Source organism: Lates calcarifer, linkage group LG24 (assembly GCF_001640805.2).
Source record: "Lates calcarifer isolate ASB-BC8 linkage group LG24, TLL_Latcal_v3, whole genome shotgun sequence".
Lineage (NCBI taxonomy): Eukaryota > Metazoa > Chordata > Actinopteri > Centropomidae > Lates > Lates calcarifer.
The window spans coordinates 11,199,922-11,216,619 of record NC_066856.1 but is presented as its reverse complement, the minus strand read 5'-3'; the positions used below and the strand labels follow the sequence as shown (position 1 = coordinate 11,216,619).

Genomic DNA, 16,698 nt, shown 5'->3' with positions numbered 1-16,698 from the left:
TACATAAACAAAGAACCTGAGTATAAAACTATCCCTCTTGCTCTTTGAGGAAGAGGGAAGAGGGATAGTTAATAAGCTTCACCTTCACTGGGCTCTTCTGAAAGACTGTCATTTCCCAGTTACACCTGAAAGTGGCACAGTCAAATTCATTAGCATGCCCTCACAAAATAAATGCTCCTGGAAGCTTGGTGATGAAGTGACTGCAGAGAAACATTTTAATCCAGCACCTGAATAATGTTTGTTGGCTCTAGTTTTGTTTGTGGCAGAAGAGGAATGCTGTATTTGTGTTGCTTATACTTCAACATAGCACAGTAAAACTGCTAATGTGATAGCTTCCTACATTTAGGACTCTGTTGTCTCTGCTACCTTAAGCACTGTCAAAAGAGACTTAAGTCCAGATGGTTTTCAAATCAATGTCAAAGCTTGTCAAAGATGTCATCAACCAGGGTTGAACTGTTTGTGAACACACCATGTATATTTCCTTGTGTCAAGCAAATCGAGATTGCAAGAATTTTATGGCAATGACTGAATGTTATTTATTCTGCTGGAGCCAAGTCTTTACTAGATGGATTTACCTATTGTATGGTGAGGAGTAAATCCATGTAATCTCTGCTGTAACATGGTGTGGCTCAGGATCCAAAGGTTTTTTTGGCTTTATGGTGGTTCAGTGTATCCTCTTTGTAATTCAGCATCATTCTCCTGTGTTTAATTCTGTTTTCCAGAAGTTATTCTGCAAAGATGTGATTTCTTCACAGCAGATGTAGCCAGTCAGCAGAAGCCTACTGTTCTTAAAATGTGGTTTGATCATCGGCCATAAAAATTTAAACCTCTGTTATACTGTTAAGCTAAACCTGCTTTACAGTGATGGACACTGATGGTAACATTAGGAGTGTTTTTTTGTGCAGAAATAGGGTGCATTAAAGGGTGCCATGTTTTTGAGCTCTCATTTGGTGTTTACCTTTGATCTGCTAGATGAAAATGGGGACAGAAGAGTTTGAAGGCAAATGTGATCACTCCAAATGCACGAGCCATAATTCCCTCCAGCCCCGGAGTAGCGCTGAATGCGCCTGGAAGGTCTGGGTTGCATAGAGACTGGCTTTGTGTATGCTTTTAAATACTCAATCTGAAATCCACAACAGGATCCAGCTGTACACTAGTAGATAAAAGTTGTCCCATATTGTCTCCTATGACTGGGAGTGTGTGATGAAATCCTTTGGTAATATATTTTTATTATGATTCTGTTTGATGTGAAAACTTAATGCTTGACAATGCTTTTTCCTTAATTCCACTATTTTCTGTTATATTCTATTGTAAGATGGCTGGCCTTGAGGTGGGGAAGAAGTTGTTTGCCATAAATGGAGACCTGGTCTTCCTCAGGCCTTTTTCTGAGGTTGAAGTTCTCCTCAGGCAGTGTTTCAACAGCAAAGGGCCCCTCAGGGTGCTGGTCAGCACTAAACCAAGAGAGTAAGTCAGTTCTGTGCATAGGTACTGTCTAAATGATGTAGTTGTGTGCATTTTTCAGCTTGTTTCATTGCCTTTTTTCCTCCTCTTGTCTCCAGCACTGTAAAGATACCAGACTCGGCTGATGGGCTAGGGTTCCAGATCCGTGGCTTTGGTCCATCTGTGGTCCACGCTGTCGGGAGAGGTAAGAGGTTGCCGCCTCCTCCGCTTGAGCTTGTCTGGCTTCATCAGCAAAAAGCCTCCTATCACCTCCCTTGTTATTGTGGCACAGCTGGCAAGCAGCTGCCACACTGGTCTTTGGGTGGGGTGGGTTGTGCGTGACTTGGCCACAAGAGGCCAATTTCTCCCCCCCTCACGCTCTCCATGTGGCTCAGCTGGTTGGTTAACGGTGCTGCCAAAACCTAAAATTAGCTGGTTATCAGTCATTTTCTACATCACGATGATTGCCACGTACGTATTCACATTTTTTCCTCAGCGGTTCAATTCCTCTGCAGCGTCTTTTCCCCTTTTTGCCTCCTCTTACCTAACACAGCATGTTTAGTAGTACTGCTATCAGGGCTGGCACAAGATAGGGTACAATCAAAAAACAATCCAAGGCCTTGTCTGGCCGTTCTCAGGGGAATTGAATCTTGTTTTTTTCCTTAAGCAATCTGAGTTGGATAGGAGAATAGAAATGTGCTGGGTATGTGCCTTCCTGTGTGTAAGTGTGCCTGTGTGCGTGCATGTGTTAGCCTGATGATGTGGTTGCCTGGGAACCTGCTGTGTGTTTAAGCAGATGCTCTGAGCCCCAGAGACAGAGCTGTAGGCAGTGTCTAATCCCTTGGATTGTCATAACAGCTGCTGTCCCCTGGTGTCTGGGGTCAACAGGACCAGGTAATACCAATTAGAGACAGAAAACTGAGAGGTAGGAAGAGGTGAGACAGGGTTCTGCAGCAGCTGAACAGATAACTTCATCATGAAATCAACACCAGGCGACTGGTCACTGCATTCTCATTATTTGATATCGGTTCACCACTTTGGTTGAGACGGAAATATCTCCATGACTACAGGTTGGATTACCCTGTAATTTTACTCGGACTCGTCACGGTGCCCAGAAGTTGAATCTAAAAGACCCTGACTTTTCCTTTTGCACCACCATGAGAGTGACATTTGTAGTTTTGAGTAAATGTCTGCTGAGCTGTTGTCATGAAATTTGGTTCATGTGAGCGTATCAGCAAATGCTACCATTCTAACACTATACTAAGATGGTGAACATGGTAAACATTATACCTGCTAAACATCAAGATGTTAATGTTGTGACTGGGAGCATGTTAGCATTCAGCCTCATAGAGCTGCTACTTTGGTCATAGACTCAGGCTTGTTCCATCTTTAGCAGTAGTAACCAAACCACAGATGCTTTAACTATCTATTCTTTGTATTTAATAATAAAAAGATGCTGTTTCTGTAAATATATATTTAAATATAAAACACTTCAAACTCTGTTAATCAGAGTATGCACAGACTACTGCATTGTATCTGTCTGTGATAGGAAAGCAAAATTAGACATGCATACACACAAAATATGAACAAATGCAACTCTAACAATATGAATGTTAGAGTACTGCATCTTGTACAGTGTTTGTTCATGACTTTGCACTCAGTCTCTCTGTTCTAGTACAGTGGACCTGTCTGTTGGTATACTTTCTTACCTGGACAGTTAAAACAGCAGAGAAACTACACCTGAATCATTTCTTTCTTACAGTAATTGGTGAGTGGAATACAGATTCTTTATATTGCAATGTGAGGTATGCATGGTGTGTGTTTAAAGAGCTATGAAAACAAATTGGAGGAATATTTAGTCTGCCACGCACTTCCTTCTGATAGCTGTAAACCTTGATGCTCTGAATCATGTCCCTCAGAGAGGCCCTCGTCTACCCCAGATAAACAACTTCCCTCCTCTCCATGCTCTCTCACACACTCCTCCTGAGTTGCCAAAACAGGAAACAAAGTTGTAAATACAAAGAAGAAAGAGGAATGTTGTTCAACCCAATTTTGTGTACAGGATGTGGAAGATGTGACAGTTATTTTTATGGAATGTGCGGGTGTTTGTTACATCCCGATTCAGCTCTCGCACCTGCATGATAATGTGTACTGCCCTTGACGCCTCTCCCCTCTCTTTTGCTTGTCTTCTGTCTCACGCCAGGCACGGTGGCAGCCATCGCTGGCCTCCACCCGGGCCAGTGCATCATCAAGGTGAATGGCATCAATGTGAGTAAGGAGAGCCACGCCAGCGTCATCGCTCATGTCACCGCCTGCAGGAAGTACCGGCGACCCACGCAGGTGAGACATGAGGGAAAGGAAGAAAGGAAGGGCAAGTGGGGATAAACTGCAAGTGAAACCCACATTTATCATAGTTTTTGGCCTCATAAAGATTAAGCTCACTGGAGGCCACCCTTTCATTTCCCATGACCTCACTGGTAGAAAGTTAAGATAATTTGCATTACGTGCTGACTGATCTGAGAGAAAGAGAAGTGTGGGAGATCACAAAAGAGTAAAAGAAACAAAAAGAGCAGAAAAGTCAGGAAACAAGAGCTAGTTGACCGTGAGAAAAAAATAGCAAACAGACCTCCTAGCTCCCGTTTACCTTCATATCTCTCTCTCTCTCTCTCTCTCTCTCTCTCTCTCTCTCTCTCTCTCCTCTCTCTCCCTCTCCCCCTCTCCCTCTCCCTCTCCCTCTCTGACTCCGTCTTTCTCTCTCTTGGGTCATTACGCAGAAATAATAGTAGTTTTGGCTCCTCCAGCCCTGACCCCTGGCTCACAGCGGTGGGCCTGCTGTGGGAGACTGGCAGGCTGCAGGGAGAGGTGGGAAATGAGCTAGGGGGTGGCTGGGGCTCAGGGTGGAGTGAGGGAGGGGTGAGGAGGGGGGTTTGTGCCAGCCAATAATTTTTCCTGGGAGAGTGGTTGACAACAGACAAGTGTAGGAGGAGAGAGAACAAGCTTGGTCCACCTGTTGAAGGTGGGAAAATTGTGTGAAAATAGAAACCCAAGGGCGTGTGTATGGTGTGAGTTGGTGTAGTGTGTCGCTATAATTGAGCCCTGTTGGGACTTCAGGCTTAATGAAGCACTACAGGGTTCCAACACTACTGGAGATCTGGTTTACATCAATTATGGACACTGAGGAACCGCCCTCTCTTTCTCTGTCTCTTTCAGTGTTTGTGTGTGTGTGGTTGTACGCTAGAAGACCACAGACCAGTAGGCAGGCACAGCATGTAGCCTTGGCAGAAAACCCACTGTGGGGTTTTGGGTGTGGAGAGGAGAGAACAGACACAGATAGATACACACATACACACACAAGAGCTGTGCAGCACGCTAGAGAGGGTTGATGAGATTGGCATGGGTTTGCTTTCGCGGTCTCACCAAGCACCATGTTTCCATATGTTTGTGAAGGCTTTTCACTGTATGCTCTGCCAACCCAACTGTGACACTGTACACCATATCTGGGCAGAATCAGCTAAACATGCTGCATCAAACCCAAACCTCAGCCTGTGTGTGTACACATATGCTACAGTTATGTGTGTTCAGAGTTGTATGTTTTTCTAATCTCCCATCTGTCTAGTAATAGAAATGCTACCTGTTAACCATGAGTGAGAGTGGAGTAAAGCTACAGCAGGCTGACTTGTGTTGCCAGTTGTATGTGTGACTCTAATGGTTCCAGTCAATATAGTATGAGTGGAAACACAAACGTGTTTCACAGTTAAATATAAGTTCAGTGTATAAATAGAACTAATCTAAATATAATCTAAACTAAATCTTATCATTTAATAGAGATAAATATTTCTTTTTCAGTGATTTTTAAAAATTTCTATGGTGCAAAAATAGTAAACTTCTAAATGCTTGCAAATCCTGTTTTATTTTCCTATGCAGCAAGATACTATTAAATGGGTGTACAACAACAGTGAGAGCGCCCAGGAGGACAACCAGAAAACTAACCAGAAACCCACCACAGAGGAGAATGGAGATGGCTTTGAATGCAAAGTAGAAGGTGAACTCACACACACACATTCATGAGAAACTACATGGGAATTACTCATCTAGCAAAAGAAATTCTGCTCAAAGGTGTCTGTGGATGTGACACAGGCTCGTTTCACAGGAACACAAGCCTGTCGCCTGCTACAGTTAACAAGTCAGATGCGGTTCTGAAACAAGCTCATCTGGAGAGTGTTAGCTGCCTCCTCTGGCTCATCAAGTGTTAATTCCCCCCTGCGATTTATGGATCCCAGTGAGAAAGTAAAATAGGAAAGCTATTCCCTTCGTAGCAAACAGCTCCAGAGCAGGATTTATTGCTGTATTAAGTCATTGCGTTAGCATAGGGCCGGTTAACTTAATGCTCTTGGAATTGCTCATCATTTGTGGGCAGATGGAAGAAAGCCATGAGCAGAGGGTCTCCCTTTGAAATGAACTGCAGATCTGGCGGTCTCAGACCTCCTACACTGCCACAGTGTGTGATGATGAAAGCACTTGCAACATTGCAACCATGCAATTTGTGGTGAAGATAGGGATTATTTGTGTTTGTCACAGAACACTGATCACTACATAATTTTCATGATTTGTGCATCTGTGCATGCATGTTCACAGAAATCTATTTCACCACTGTCTCTTTGCTCCTCTGCATTTCTACATCTCAGAGGTGATGGACAAATTCAACACTATAGCCATCATTGACGGGAAGAAGGACCATGTAAGTCTGACGGTAGACAACGTCCACCTGGAGTACGGAGTGGTGTATGAATATGACAGCACAGCTGGTATCAAGTGCCATGTGCTGGAGAAGATGGTGGAACCCAAGGGATTCTTCAGCCTCACTGCTAAGGTATTCTGGGATAAATTCTCAACATCTGGACTGGACTTTAGGCTGATTGGTTGGTTGAACATCTGGTTAGATGTCACTTAAATTATGTAGGATTTAGACTGTGTGTTTTTTGGAAACAATGATGCTGATAATTCAATAATTTTGCTCGTTTTGGTCAAGCCACAAGGCTTGATTATAAGCTAGGCTCCAGATTCACTTTGTGGCAATTAAATGGTAATGTGGTAACTTCATTAATTAATTGAATTGGTGATTTTCACAAGCACACAATATTTGCACTAAATTTGATTTGCTGTCTGACATAGGGGATCTGTGCCAAACACTGTTGTTTAGACATCATGTTTTTGTTGCTGCTTCAATCCTAGGTGGCTGTGGTTAAATAAAAAGAGAAGGAGGGAGAGAGACAGAAAGAAGGAATGTTTTATTACATTTTAGGTGATTAATAGTGCCGTTGGTGTTCATTACCTCAGGGCTGCACCTTGCATGATGAGGGAGAACAATGGAGACATAAACAAACCATGATGCTTCTATCTCTCACAAGTCCAAGGGAGAGCAGTAGATGAACTCCAAAATGATTGTGATTATTTCTTTATATATTTTTGCTCTTTGGGTGGAGGTGAAATCTCTGTAGGATTTACAATCAATCAGATACTGACTGATAATAATCATGCCATTTTTTCTCAAATTTAAAATGACACACAAATCACACTTTTCTTTTTGCTTTTGAGTTTTTCAGTACAGGCGGATACAGCTCTCCTGCTGTGTAGATTGAGGGGCTTGATGTTAGTTAAAACTGACAGCTTTATTTTCGTCATGTTAGTTCCCAGCTGTGTTAAGTGCACGCTTTTTACATCCCAGCAGTGTTGTTCACAGAATGATCATTATTGATTTAAGATACACAGAGGGAAGAGGATCTGCTCAGACGTAGATGCACACATGCTGGCTTGGAAAATAAAGAGGCGCTTTGCAATCTTGCTGCCAAATTTCACAATGAACAACATCTCTCCCCTTCATGGTAAATTAGCAGAGATCACAAGTTGGGCTCATGTCTTAAACAGATCTAGATTTACAGTTCTTGTTATAAGAAGTCTGTAAAAAGCACCATTATAAATGAAACCCAGTGACATGCAAAAATAAAACTTGCTATATCCCCTCTAGCTATAAGTAGTTTCCCATTCCTCCAAAGTGGAAGTAATTTTAGTATTATTATAAACATCTGCCCTAGCAGTTGATGTTGTCTTCAGAGATCTGTGTGATGTTGAATTTTAATATCGCCAACGCTGTCGGGGTGCACAGGTTTTTCTTGTGCTTCAGTTTCTTCCTGCTGTTACTATTTCCTCCCCTGTGTTTTTCTCCCCTCCACTGGGCAGCTCATTAAGAGGGGCTCGGATATTTGCGTCTCTCTTCCTCTTGGTATCTAATCTCTGATCTGGAAAGTCAGTGTCTACATACGTACAGCATATGCCTCACAATCTGGGTTTATCTCCATGGATTTATGAAAAGCACATGGAATTTTTTAGATATCCAAGTTTAACTGCTTTAAATGCTGTAGAGAAATCCACCCTTCAGCCAAATTTTTCTTTTCCGATGAAAAAGACCTTTGTCAGTCATTTACATCCCATTATTTGCTCCAGAAGGCATTGGCGTTATCGGTTAATCATCCCTGTCTCTGTTTGCCCTTTCTCTGACCAGATCCTGGAGGCGCTGGCGCGTAATGATGACATGCTGGTGCAGATGTGTGGCAGGTTGAGCTCCAGCTGTGACGTGATCCCTGAGGAGCTGCAGGTTCGCTTTAGCACCATGTGCGGCGAGAGGGTGGAGCACATCAACCGGCGCATCACCAACTACAGAAAGGTAACAGTCCTGAGTTGCTCCGACGACAAACGAAGAGGCCCTTCATCTGTCTCTCTTTTCTCCACCATGAGCTGCATATGTATATACAATGAAAATTGACTCTGCAATCCTCTGTAGACTCATAGTAATAGAAACAGGCTGCAGCTAGTGCATAAATACCACTTCTACATAGTGGTTCTCAGCTGTGGTTCTCCCGCTGAACCCCTTCTGCATAGATGCACTGTGGAGGAACTTCTATGGTGACCTCCACCGCGCACTGGCTTAGATTGAATACAGAAAGTGAAGAAAACACGCTGAAAAGGCATCGATGTCCTTGATGAATGGTTGTTTTCCCAGCGCGCTGATGTCAACGTGTCAAAGTGCCTCAATCCGATGACACGCTGCAAACAAGTTGAACCTGAGGCACAACAACATCTGAAGGCTGCTGCTCAAAAATGTAATCAGCCCTCATTGACCTGCAAGTGAGAGTGTTTAGCCAAGAGTTCTGACACTAACTTGTGAACTTGTCTCCGACTGCGTGAATGCCTGCAATATGTAGTATTATCTGGCTACTAAGGCATTTTCATCACTTTTCATTCACATCTGTAAGCATGTATCTACAGTCAAAACATCCTAATTCGTGCAAGTGTGCGTGAGAGAGAGAAAGGAAAAGATCTGACTCAACATTAGAGTGGGCCTTGGATTAATTACCAGTCACTTATAAATAGCCGTGCTCAGCCACAGCCAGGACTTTTGTTGTGTAAGATCCCCCTCCTGCACTAGAGCATTCCTTCTCAGACCCCAAGAGAGAAAGAACAGGGGGAGTGGAAGAGGAGGAATGAAGGAAGGAGCAAGGGATGTAGATAGAGGAAGAATGAAAGAGGGACAATAAAAGAAAGTGATACAAGGGGAGATATGAACCTGGGGCCTGGAAATAAGGGTCCACAAACCTCCAGGGACAGGAGATGTGGTGAGATGTTTTGTCCATCTGGACCATATCAGCTCGGAGCTCGGCTCGGAGCAGCAGCTTCATACTCCAACTATCTGAGATAACTGAGGAGAAATGTTTGGTTTAAGTTCCGTAGTTAGTATATACATTATGTTATGCTTATGTTGTGTGACAACCCAAGTTGCTAGAAACTGATCCGATGGTCTATGACATCTGCTTCGCAACATCCCAAGACAGGATACAGCCCCTGTGACGGAGGGTTCAAGGAAAGTGCAAACAAATGTTGCAATGAAATAAAATGTGTCCGTGATATTATGTATCAGCTCTATTGGATCCAAGCAGTCCTTCAGGCTCCCTGTGTATTGTGTTTTACATGGAAATGCTATCTTGCAGCACGTTTCATGTACAGTATATTCAGATGTTCCTTCCAGTTAGGCAAAGTCTTATAACATTAAGCCACCCTGGAGCACATTTGCCCTCAGTTAACAGTGTATACAGGATACATGTGATGTTAACTTATCTGAAAGAATCTTTATTTTATTTGATGTAACACCATCTTCAGTCTAAAGTGTGTTTGATATCATTGCGATAAACTAAAGCCACAGTTCCTCTGCAGCAAATTCAAAACATGAACATTCTTTCTGAAGATTGTTGAAGTTACAAATCAAATCACAAATAGTAGAATGAAACATATTTTCATCATATTATCTTACAATGTGACGATAGAGCTGCTATGGATCTTATTTAATTCAATTCATATGAACTTAAGTGATAAATGGTTATGTTGGGGTCTGCAGTTCTTCACATATGTGAGCAATGATGATGTTATGTATCTGTCTTGTATCTTTGATTGGGTTAAATATTTGAGCTGCCACATGAAAAACGGAGGAATGGAGAAAATGTACAGTAATGGGTGTTTATGCTTTTCTTCTAGTGTCAGCTGTCATATATGTAAAACAAAACAGTAGGCTGAGTTGGACAGATATTCTTTGCTGTATTTCAAATGGAGCCTTTAATTCTCATACACATTAGATATATAATACTAAGATTCATACCTTTCAAGCCTGTCTGCTGGTCCTATTCCCCAGTTTGAATTGCTATTGATTATGAACCTACTAGCCAATAATATGTTAGGATGGTCCCCCCTGCAGTCAGTGTCTTTGTAGTACAAGATCTCTCAGCATATTTCATCTCTAAACCACCTGCATTCCCCTCTTTGTGTCAGTTTGCAAGGGTGCTGAAGAACAGAGCGTGGCCGACCTTTAAGCAGGCCAAGGCCAAGGTGTCTCCCCTCCACAGCAGCGACTTCTGCCCCACAAACTGTCATATTAATGTGATGGAGGTCTCCTACCCCAAAACCACCACCTCCCTGGGCAGTGCCTTCGGGGTGCAGCTGGACAACAGGAAGAACACACCGGAGAAGGGAGGACGCGGCGTTGCCGAACAGGGTGAGTGAGAGTGAGTGCGAAAAATGCCTGCACAGCGGAGCAGTAGTTTTACATGTTCATCTCAATCTGCCTTTTTTTTCCTGGCATGTTTTGTGTTGCCTCAGGTAAACTGAACCCCATGGTTAACATCCAGCACACCATCACCACTATGGCTGCTCCATCGGGTCACAGCTTGGGCAGGACCGAGGGACACGGCCTTCGCTTCCTGCTCAGAGAGGACGACCTGCTCACCCTGGACGCTTACCAGAAACTCCTCTACAAACTCACCACTGTCGTCAAGGAGATGGAGACGCACGGCGCCCACATTGATGAGTGAGTGGCTACATGTAAATACTTACTGTACATGCAACATCTGTACCTGTTCGCTCACGTGCATGTAGAGATGCAAATGGCCAAACTCTCAAACATAAACACACACACACAAGTAACACATGCTTTCTTGTTATTCACTCCCTCCAAATGATTCCCATGTGAGACAGACTGTCGTGTATCATTAAGTGGCCTGAGTTTGAGATGAATCTTTTCTAACATATTGCCCACAAATGGCAAAACAAAGGGTGAAACTGATACTTTTTGAAACACTTCAAATCACTTTTTGTTTATGATGGAAAGTGATACCACTGATTCTATTCTACTTGACTTGAAATGTCCTGTGAAACCAGATTGCCTCATATAACAAGCTGTAACTTTAGCAGCCTGAGTGGTCAGTGTGCTGCATCTGGCACTTGGCGGGCATACATTTTGTTCATTACTCCAGCACCTGTGTGTGTATGTGTGTGAAGGAGGAACAGAAGGAAGAGGAAAAGCAGAAACATCAAGTCATTTTTGGTGTGTTTCTCCACCATATGTCTGCACAATTTGTGCACGAAGGTATGCTCACGCTCCATTTATGTACAGGATTTTACACCTGATATTGTATGTGTGTGTGCATGTGTGTTAGATTAGTGCTTCCTGCCTGGCCACTCTGTATTCAGTGTAGTTGGTGGATTCATTGTCTGGAGACGCACACGAGGCTACGGAGAGGAAATGGGAAACGCTGCACCATTCCTGCCTCCCCTATGGCTAAACAGGAAACATGATCTCAATGAAGTAGAGGGTGTGTCGCCAGGCCAGGTGCCCTCTGGAAATGCCATTGACTAACAATGGAGCACTGATATATTCATGTGCAGCAGACAGAAACATACCAGTGCACACAACAACCTCTAAAATGATAATAATACTTTCTTCTAAGTGAAATATCTTAAGAAACAAACTTCATTCTTCTCCAGTTTTCCCCTGCAGTAGTTGGTAATTATTGGTGGACAGCTGACTGATTACAATAGATGTGTGTGTTATGCATCTTTAGATGATCATTTGATTGATTTAGTCATTAGAAGTCTCCTCAGCTATGGCAGCAACATTCGGAGAATGACATTAAAAGTCGCTAGATGGAGCGGAGCTGTCACCTAACCACAGTAATAATGAGTTGAGTCCACAGCAAGGCTCTTAATGACCGAGACTGGACAAATTTTGTCATGCTCCTGTCGCTGCCAATTAGTGGAGCTGCATCCCAATGATGCGCGACATGGCCGGACGAGGGGATAATGACCTTTAGCATCCGCTATCTGTTGGAACGTGCAGATGTACACACATAACGCACTTCAGCTTGTTAAGGATGAGCTTGTGAGGGTGCTGCCTCGGTGTGTTGCTCTGCGTGGGTGTGTTGAACCCTCCCGAGCTCTTCGTCAGATTCGTTTGCATGTTAACCTGTTCGCCGACTGGTCACTACTCCTTTTATTGTTCATGCACCCCACCCTTTTCTCTCTCCTGTCTCCCTCAGTTCCTCTTCGTCCTGTCTTACTTCCTCTACATTCTGCTTTCTGCACGCCCGTCTGCACACATAGACACAGCCATTATTCACTCTCTGTGTCTCTTTCTTTATCTGTACTGGGTGTGCCTGACTTTGACAGCACTACTTTATAATGATGTAATAATGAGCTGATGTGGCCATATTTATGAGGGCTCTTTTGTGGGTTATGTCAAACACAACCCCCCCCCAGTCCCAACCCAGAGTCAAGAGAGGAAGTCTACGGTACATTCATAGCAGATTAGAAATATCCTCAAGTAATTTAGGAAAAGAAAATAACTGGGCGTAGAGTGATGTTGCATAATTTCTTGGCTGATTTTAGAGGAATCCATTTTGAGGCAGCGACCTGTGAACCTTTTTCTCTGGGGGCCTCAGACAAGGGGTCACAGCTGTGTGAGGACGTGGCTCCGGTGACGTGCTTTACATCAGGACCTCCTCTCTTCTCTGGATCAAACACCTCCCCTCTTCTCTCCCCAGCTTCCTCCTACCTCCTCGCATCTTTTTCTTATTCTGCGTGCATCATTAATAGCGTCCTGACTGGCAGCTATAGGGTCCTCCAATTTATTTACCTCAGCACAGATTAAAGTGTTATGCAAATATCCTACTGTGAATCTGCCTGATGTGCAGCTTTGTAATGCAGATGCACTTACAGATGCGGTGAAGGCGATTGACGTCTAATGGTTTAATGTGTCGAAGTGGGTTAAAGAGCTTCCTGCGAGAGATTATCTGATCTCTCTGATTGCTCGCAATAAGCAGTGGTGTACTTTGGCCCTGCTCTCTGTTATTTCCCCTCTTTTTCTCTCTCTGTTGAAGCCCCTTCTCTGATCCGGTCATTGTTATTCTCCTTTTCTCCCCTCAGTTAGTTTGCGCCCCAAAGGCCCCAAACTGCGCTCACTTCTTTATTAACAAATAGCCAATCACAGAGCCCGGAGAGCTTCTCCATAGTGATGGAATGCCACTCTGCTTCGGGGAGGCATTGTGGCGGTTCCTGGAGTGGACCATAATGAGGGCATCTCTGTGGCCTAGTCAGCCTGTGAATGAGTAGAAAGGGGGGTGGAGAGAGAGGAATGGAGGGGGAAGGAGAGGTGTTTAAAATCATAAAGAAGCATAAAAATCTGAGATGCATTTGGGTAACATGAGGGAGACAGGTTGTTTATTTCACGTAGCTGTGAGCGGCCTCTAGCAGCCTCTCCCCGCTGCCTCTGCTTTGAAATGTCCTTAAGGCCGATGTTATGACACAATGGAAAATGTAAGCGGACACAAATTAAAATTAGCCTGAAATGTAAACAGACATCGCGTGTCAGAGTGTGTGCGTGGGGAGAGATCAAAAAAAGTCCAAGCCCAGCATTTATTGGAATATGGCTTTAAATGCCACCATGTGTTGCTGCAACTGTGAAAATATCCCGGGCCGGCCCTCTTCCTGCTCCTCTGATAGCCGCCTGATAGAACGCAGAACCAGCAGGAACAGTAAGAGGGGAGCTGATCTTTGCAAGCAGAGTTGCAAGTGTGTTGACACAGCTGCATATTTCGACCTATTAATATGATGCGGATCCCTCTCCATCTGAAGCTGTTGTTACGGAAGCTGAGCACAATCAAGGTTGGGGGTTTTGTTTGGCCCACTCAGTCGCTGTTGGAGCCCACACTTGAGCCCATGAATACTGTACATACTGTAAGTGCAATTCAAAATGTTATGTGTTGGGGCACATGTAAGATTTCTGCGTAGCATTAGTCTGATCTGAAGAGGTTGCTTTTATCACGCTGCCATGAGTGTTGGTTTTGGATGAATGTCATTGCTGCTCTGTGTAATCCCTCCTGTCTTGTCTCTCTACCTTTTCCCCCTCCATCAGCATTCTGTCCTCCATTACCCACCCTCCAGCATCAGAGGCCAGGACCCCAGAGAGTTACATTTCTGCAGAGAGCGAGGGGGAGAAGGGGGAGCGCAACGGGAAGAAAGTGTGTTTTAACGTGGCGGGGGACGAGCAGGAGGACTCCGGACATGACACGATCAGCAACAGAGACTCATACAGGTATAACTGAAGTGAGACATGGACACATCTTCACATTAATTGTTTTCAGATAAAAGCATTTTGGGAGAAGAATAAGCCATTATGTGTGAGGAAATAGACACTTTCAGGTTCATTATCTCTTAAACTGTTTCCTCCTCATTTTTCATCAGTGACTGTAACAGCAACAGAAACTCCATCGCCTCCTTCACCAGTATCTGCAGCAGCCACTGTAGCTCCTACGTTCACAGTGATGAGATGGACTCAGGTACACAAGTGCAACACACTCAACACAAGCATTATTCTCGCCGACCTAGTAGTAAAGTTGCAGTATTTTGCAGGTGAACTAATTTAACTTACAGTATTAAACAGGTGCATTTACTGTATAATGTATTACTGTATTATTATATTGTATACATACTGTATATGGTTATATTGGGACCATGTGATGATAAGAAATAAATCAAAGTTCCCAGTTAGGTATCATAATCCATAACCTCATTCAGCCACAATGTTGCAAAATAGTCCCACAAGTGACAAATCATGATTACAATCTAACAGGATGATTATACCTTCCTGGAAGGCGAGAACAGAAAAGCCTGAAGTTATACTGGATATGACAGGCATTTGGCCACACATCCCAGCTGGATTTATCATTAACGTCTTACACAACCGTTGTATCCTGTCAAATATCCTTTCCCACTGTCTCTTAGGATGTCTCTGTGACACACACGCACAGCCATACACACACTTCACAGCTCTGTGTGATGTCAGATGTTGTTTCTTTTTCTGTATCTTGTAACATGCACTTTTTAAGGAATGGCAATAAACAGACACACATACTGTATTTGCAGTCATATGTGTTTTGATTCAGTAAGGTGACACATGGTAATTGCGCATGAGTTTAATACAGTGCTGACAAGTTGTTAACCACACTTCTGCAGGAGATGAGATGCCCTCCAGTGTGTGGCTGTCCCACGATAAGCAGAAGAAACTTCACAGCTTCCTGGAGCATCTGTTTAGTCAGGTGGGTCAGTTAACATCTGTACACATGTTACTGATGTGACTTTCAGTGGAAACTAACTTCGTCATCTCCTGAGGAATACATTCAACTTCTCTGTTGTCTTTGTTAAGGTGGAACGTCATGTTGCGTTGTCTAATTGGATTGTATGATTGGTCTTTTACGCACATACAAAATGTATCAGCGCAGTTAAACAAAAAGAAACATTGTAATAATTCAACTATAAATATATATCACAAAACAATTATTATATTTCATGTGCAACTTAATGTTTTTAAAGGTCACATTTTTTATTTAGACCTTTGTGTGTGGACAACAGGAGCTGTGTATTTTGTTTTCTCATGCTCAGGAAGGGAAAATCGTGACAGTTGACCGTTGACCTTTTAGAGACCTTTAAAGCAAAGGTTGACCATATCTGGTTACACACACACACACACACACACACACACACACACACACACACACATGCTTACCATCCACAAGAAGTTTTATGAGGATGTCTCCATTGGCAGTGGAAAAGCCAAAAAAACTATGCTTTGCTGTCTTTGCACTTTTGGTCTGCTTCCTGTCATTTGTTTTATTGTGGAGCAGTTTCCCCCAGCTTTGTTTACATACCGCAAAGCGAATTGTATTCATTGGGGCTCTGTGGAATTGTGTGTATGTGTGTTACAGAGAAGCAGGTGCTGGTTGTGTTTGGGTGTCAGTTTTTGCTTCCCTCCACATACTTTTGATCGCGGCTCAGTGGGGAACTGTACCGCGTAAGTGCAATGACTTGACCCATGTGTTTATCCTCAGGTGGACTCAATCACCAGCATGCTGAGAGGAGTGGTGGTGGCTCGGGCGTTCGAGCAGACCAAGTGCTTCACACCTGGAAGAGGATTACAAGGTAAAACACCTGGACTGTGATGGACTCCTGGCTCTGAAACACTCATCTTTTAATCTTATCTACAAGTCAAACCATCTGAGGAAGATGTGTCGTAGTATGAAAAATACTGACATCTTTTCCTTGCTAGATAACTCCTTTTCCACTGTAGCAGTATGTGAGTTTCCTGTGATGTGTAGCTCTGCTTCTTGGGTCTTGCTGGGCTGCACAGTGGGCCTTGGTGAAGAAAGATAATATTGGAGAAACTCCAGAGAACCAGCACAATACTGAAAGAAAACAGAGCATATGCTGAAAATGTCGCAGCCACCCGCACGTAGGGGCTACAACTTCCTGTTGTGTAATGTGTGTGTGCACAGATGTGATTGTAGAGGCATGGGGTATGTACTGTAGGTGGATTCCAGCACCAAA

General features: G+C 43.6%; 1 protein-coding gene across 1 annotated transcript in view; it reads left to right on the top strand.

The window, feature by feature from the left end:
* The window catches only part of prex2 (phosphatidylinositol-3,4,5-trisphosphate-dependent Rac exchange factor 2), an 87,771-nt gene that overhangs the window by 42,103 nt on the left and 28,970 nt on the right, over nucleotides 1–16,698 (top strand). The window contains exons 19-30 of the mRNA XM_018673650.2: nucleotides 1,316–1,464; nucleotides 1,560–1,645; nucleotides 3,644–3,780; nucleotides 5,365–5,482; nucleotides 6,126–6,310; nucleotides 8,000–8,161; nucleotides 10,315–10,537; nucleotides 10,642–10,849; nucleotides 14,231–14,410; nucleotides 14,560–14,654; nucleotides 15,331–15,413; nucleotides 16,203–16,293. Coding sequence (XP_018529166.1) covers nucleotides 1,316–1,464; nucleotides 1,560–1,645; nucleotides 3,644–3,780; nucleotides 5,365–5,482; nucleotides 6,126–6,310; nucleotides 8,000–8,161; nucleotides 10,315–10,537; nucleotides 10,642–10,849; nucleotides 14,231–14,410; nucleotides 14,560–14,654; nucleotides 15,331–15,413; nucleotides 16,203–16,293 — 1,717 coding nt within the window. The remainder of the gene's footprint in view (nucleotides 1–1,315; nucleotides 1,465–1,559; nucleotides 1,646–3,643; nucleotides 3,781–5,364; nucleotides 5,483–6,125; nucleotides 6,311–7,999; nucleotides 8,162–10,314; nucleotides 10,538–10,641; nucleotides 10,850–14,230; nucleotides 14,411–14,559; nucleotides 14,655–15,330; nucleotides 15,414–16,202; nucleotides 16,294–16,698) is intronic.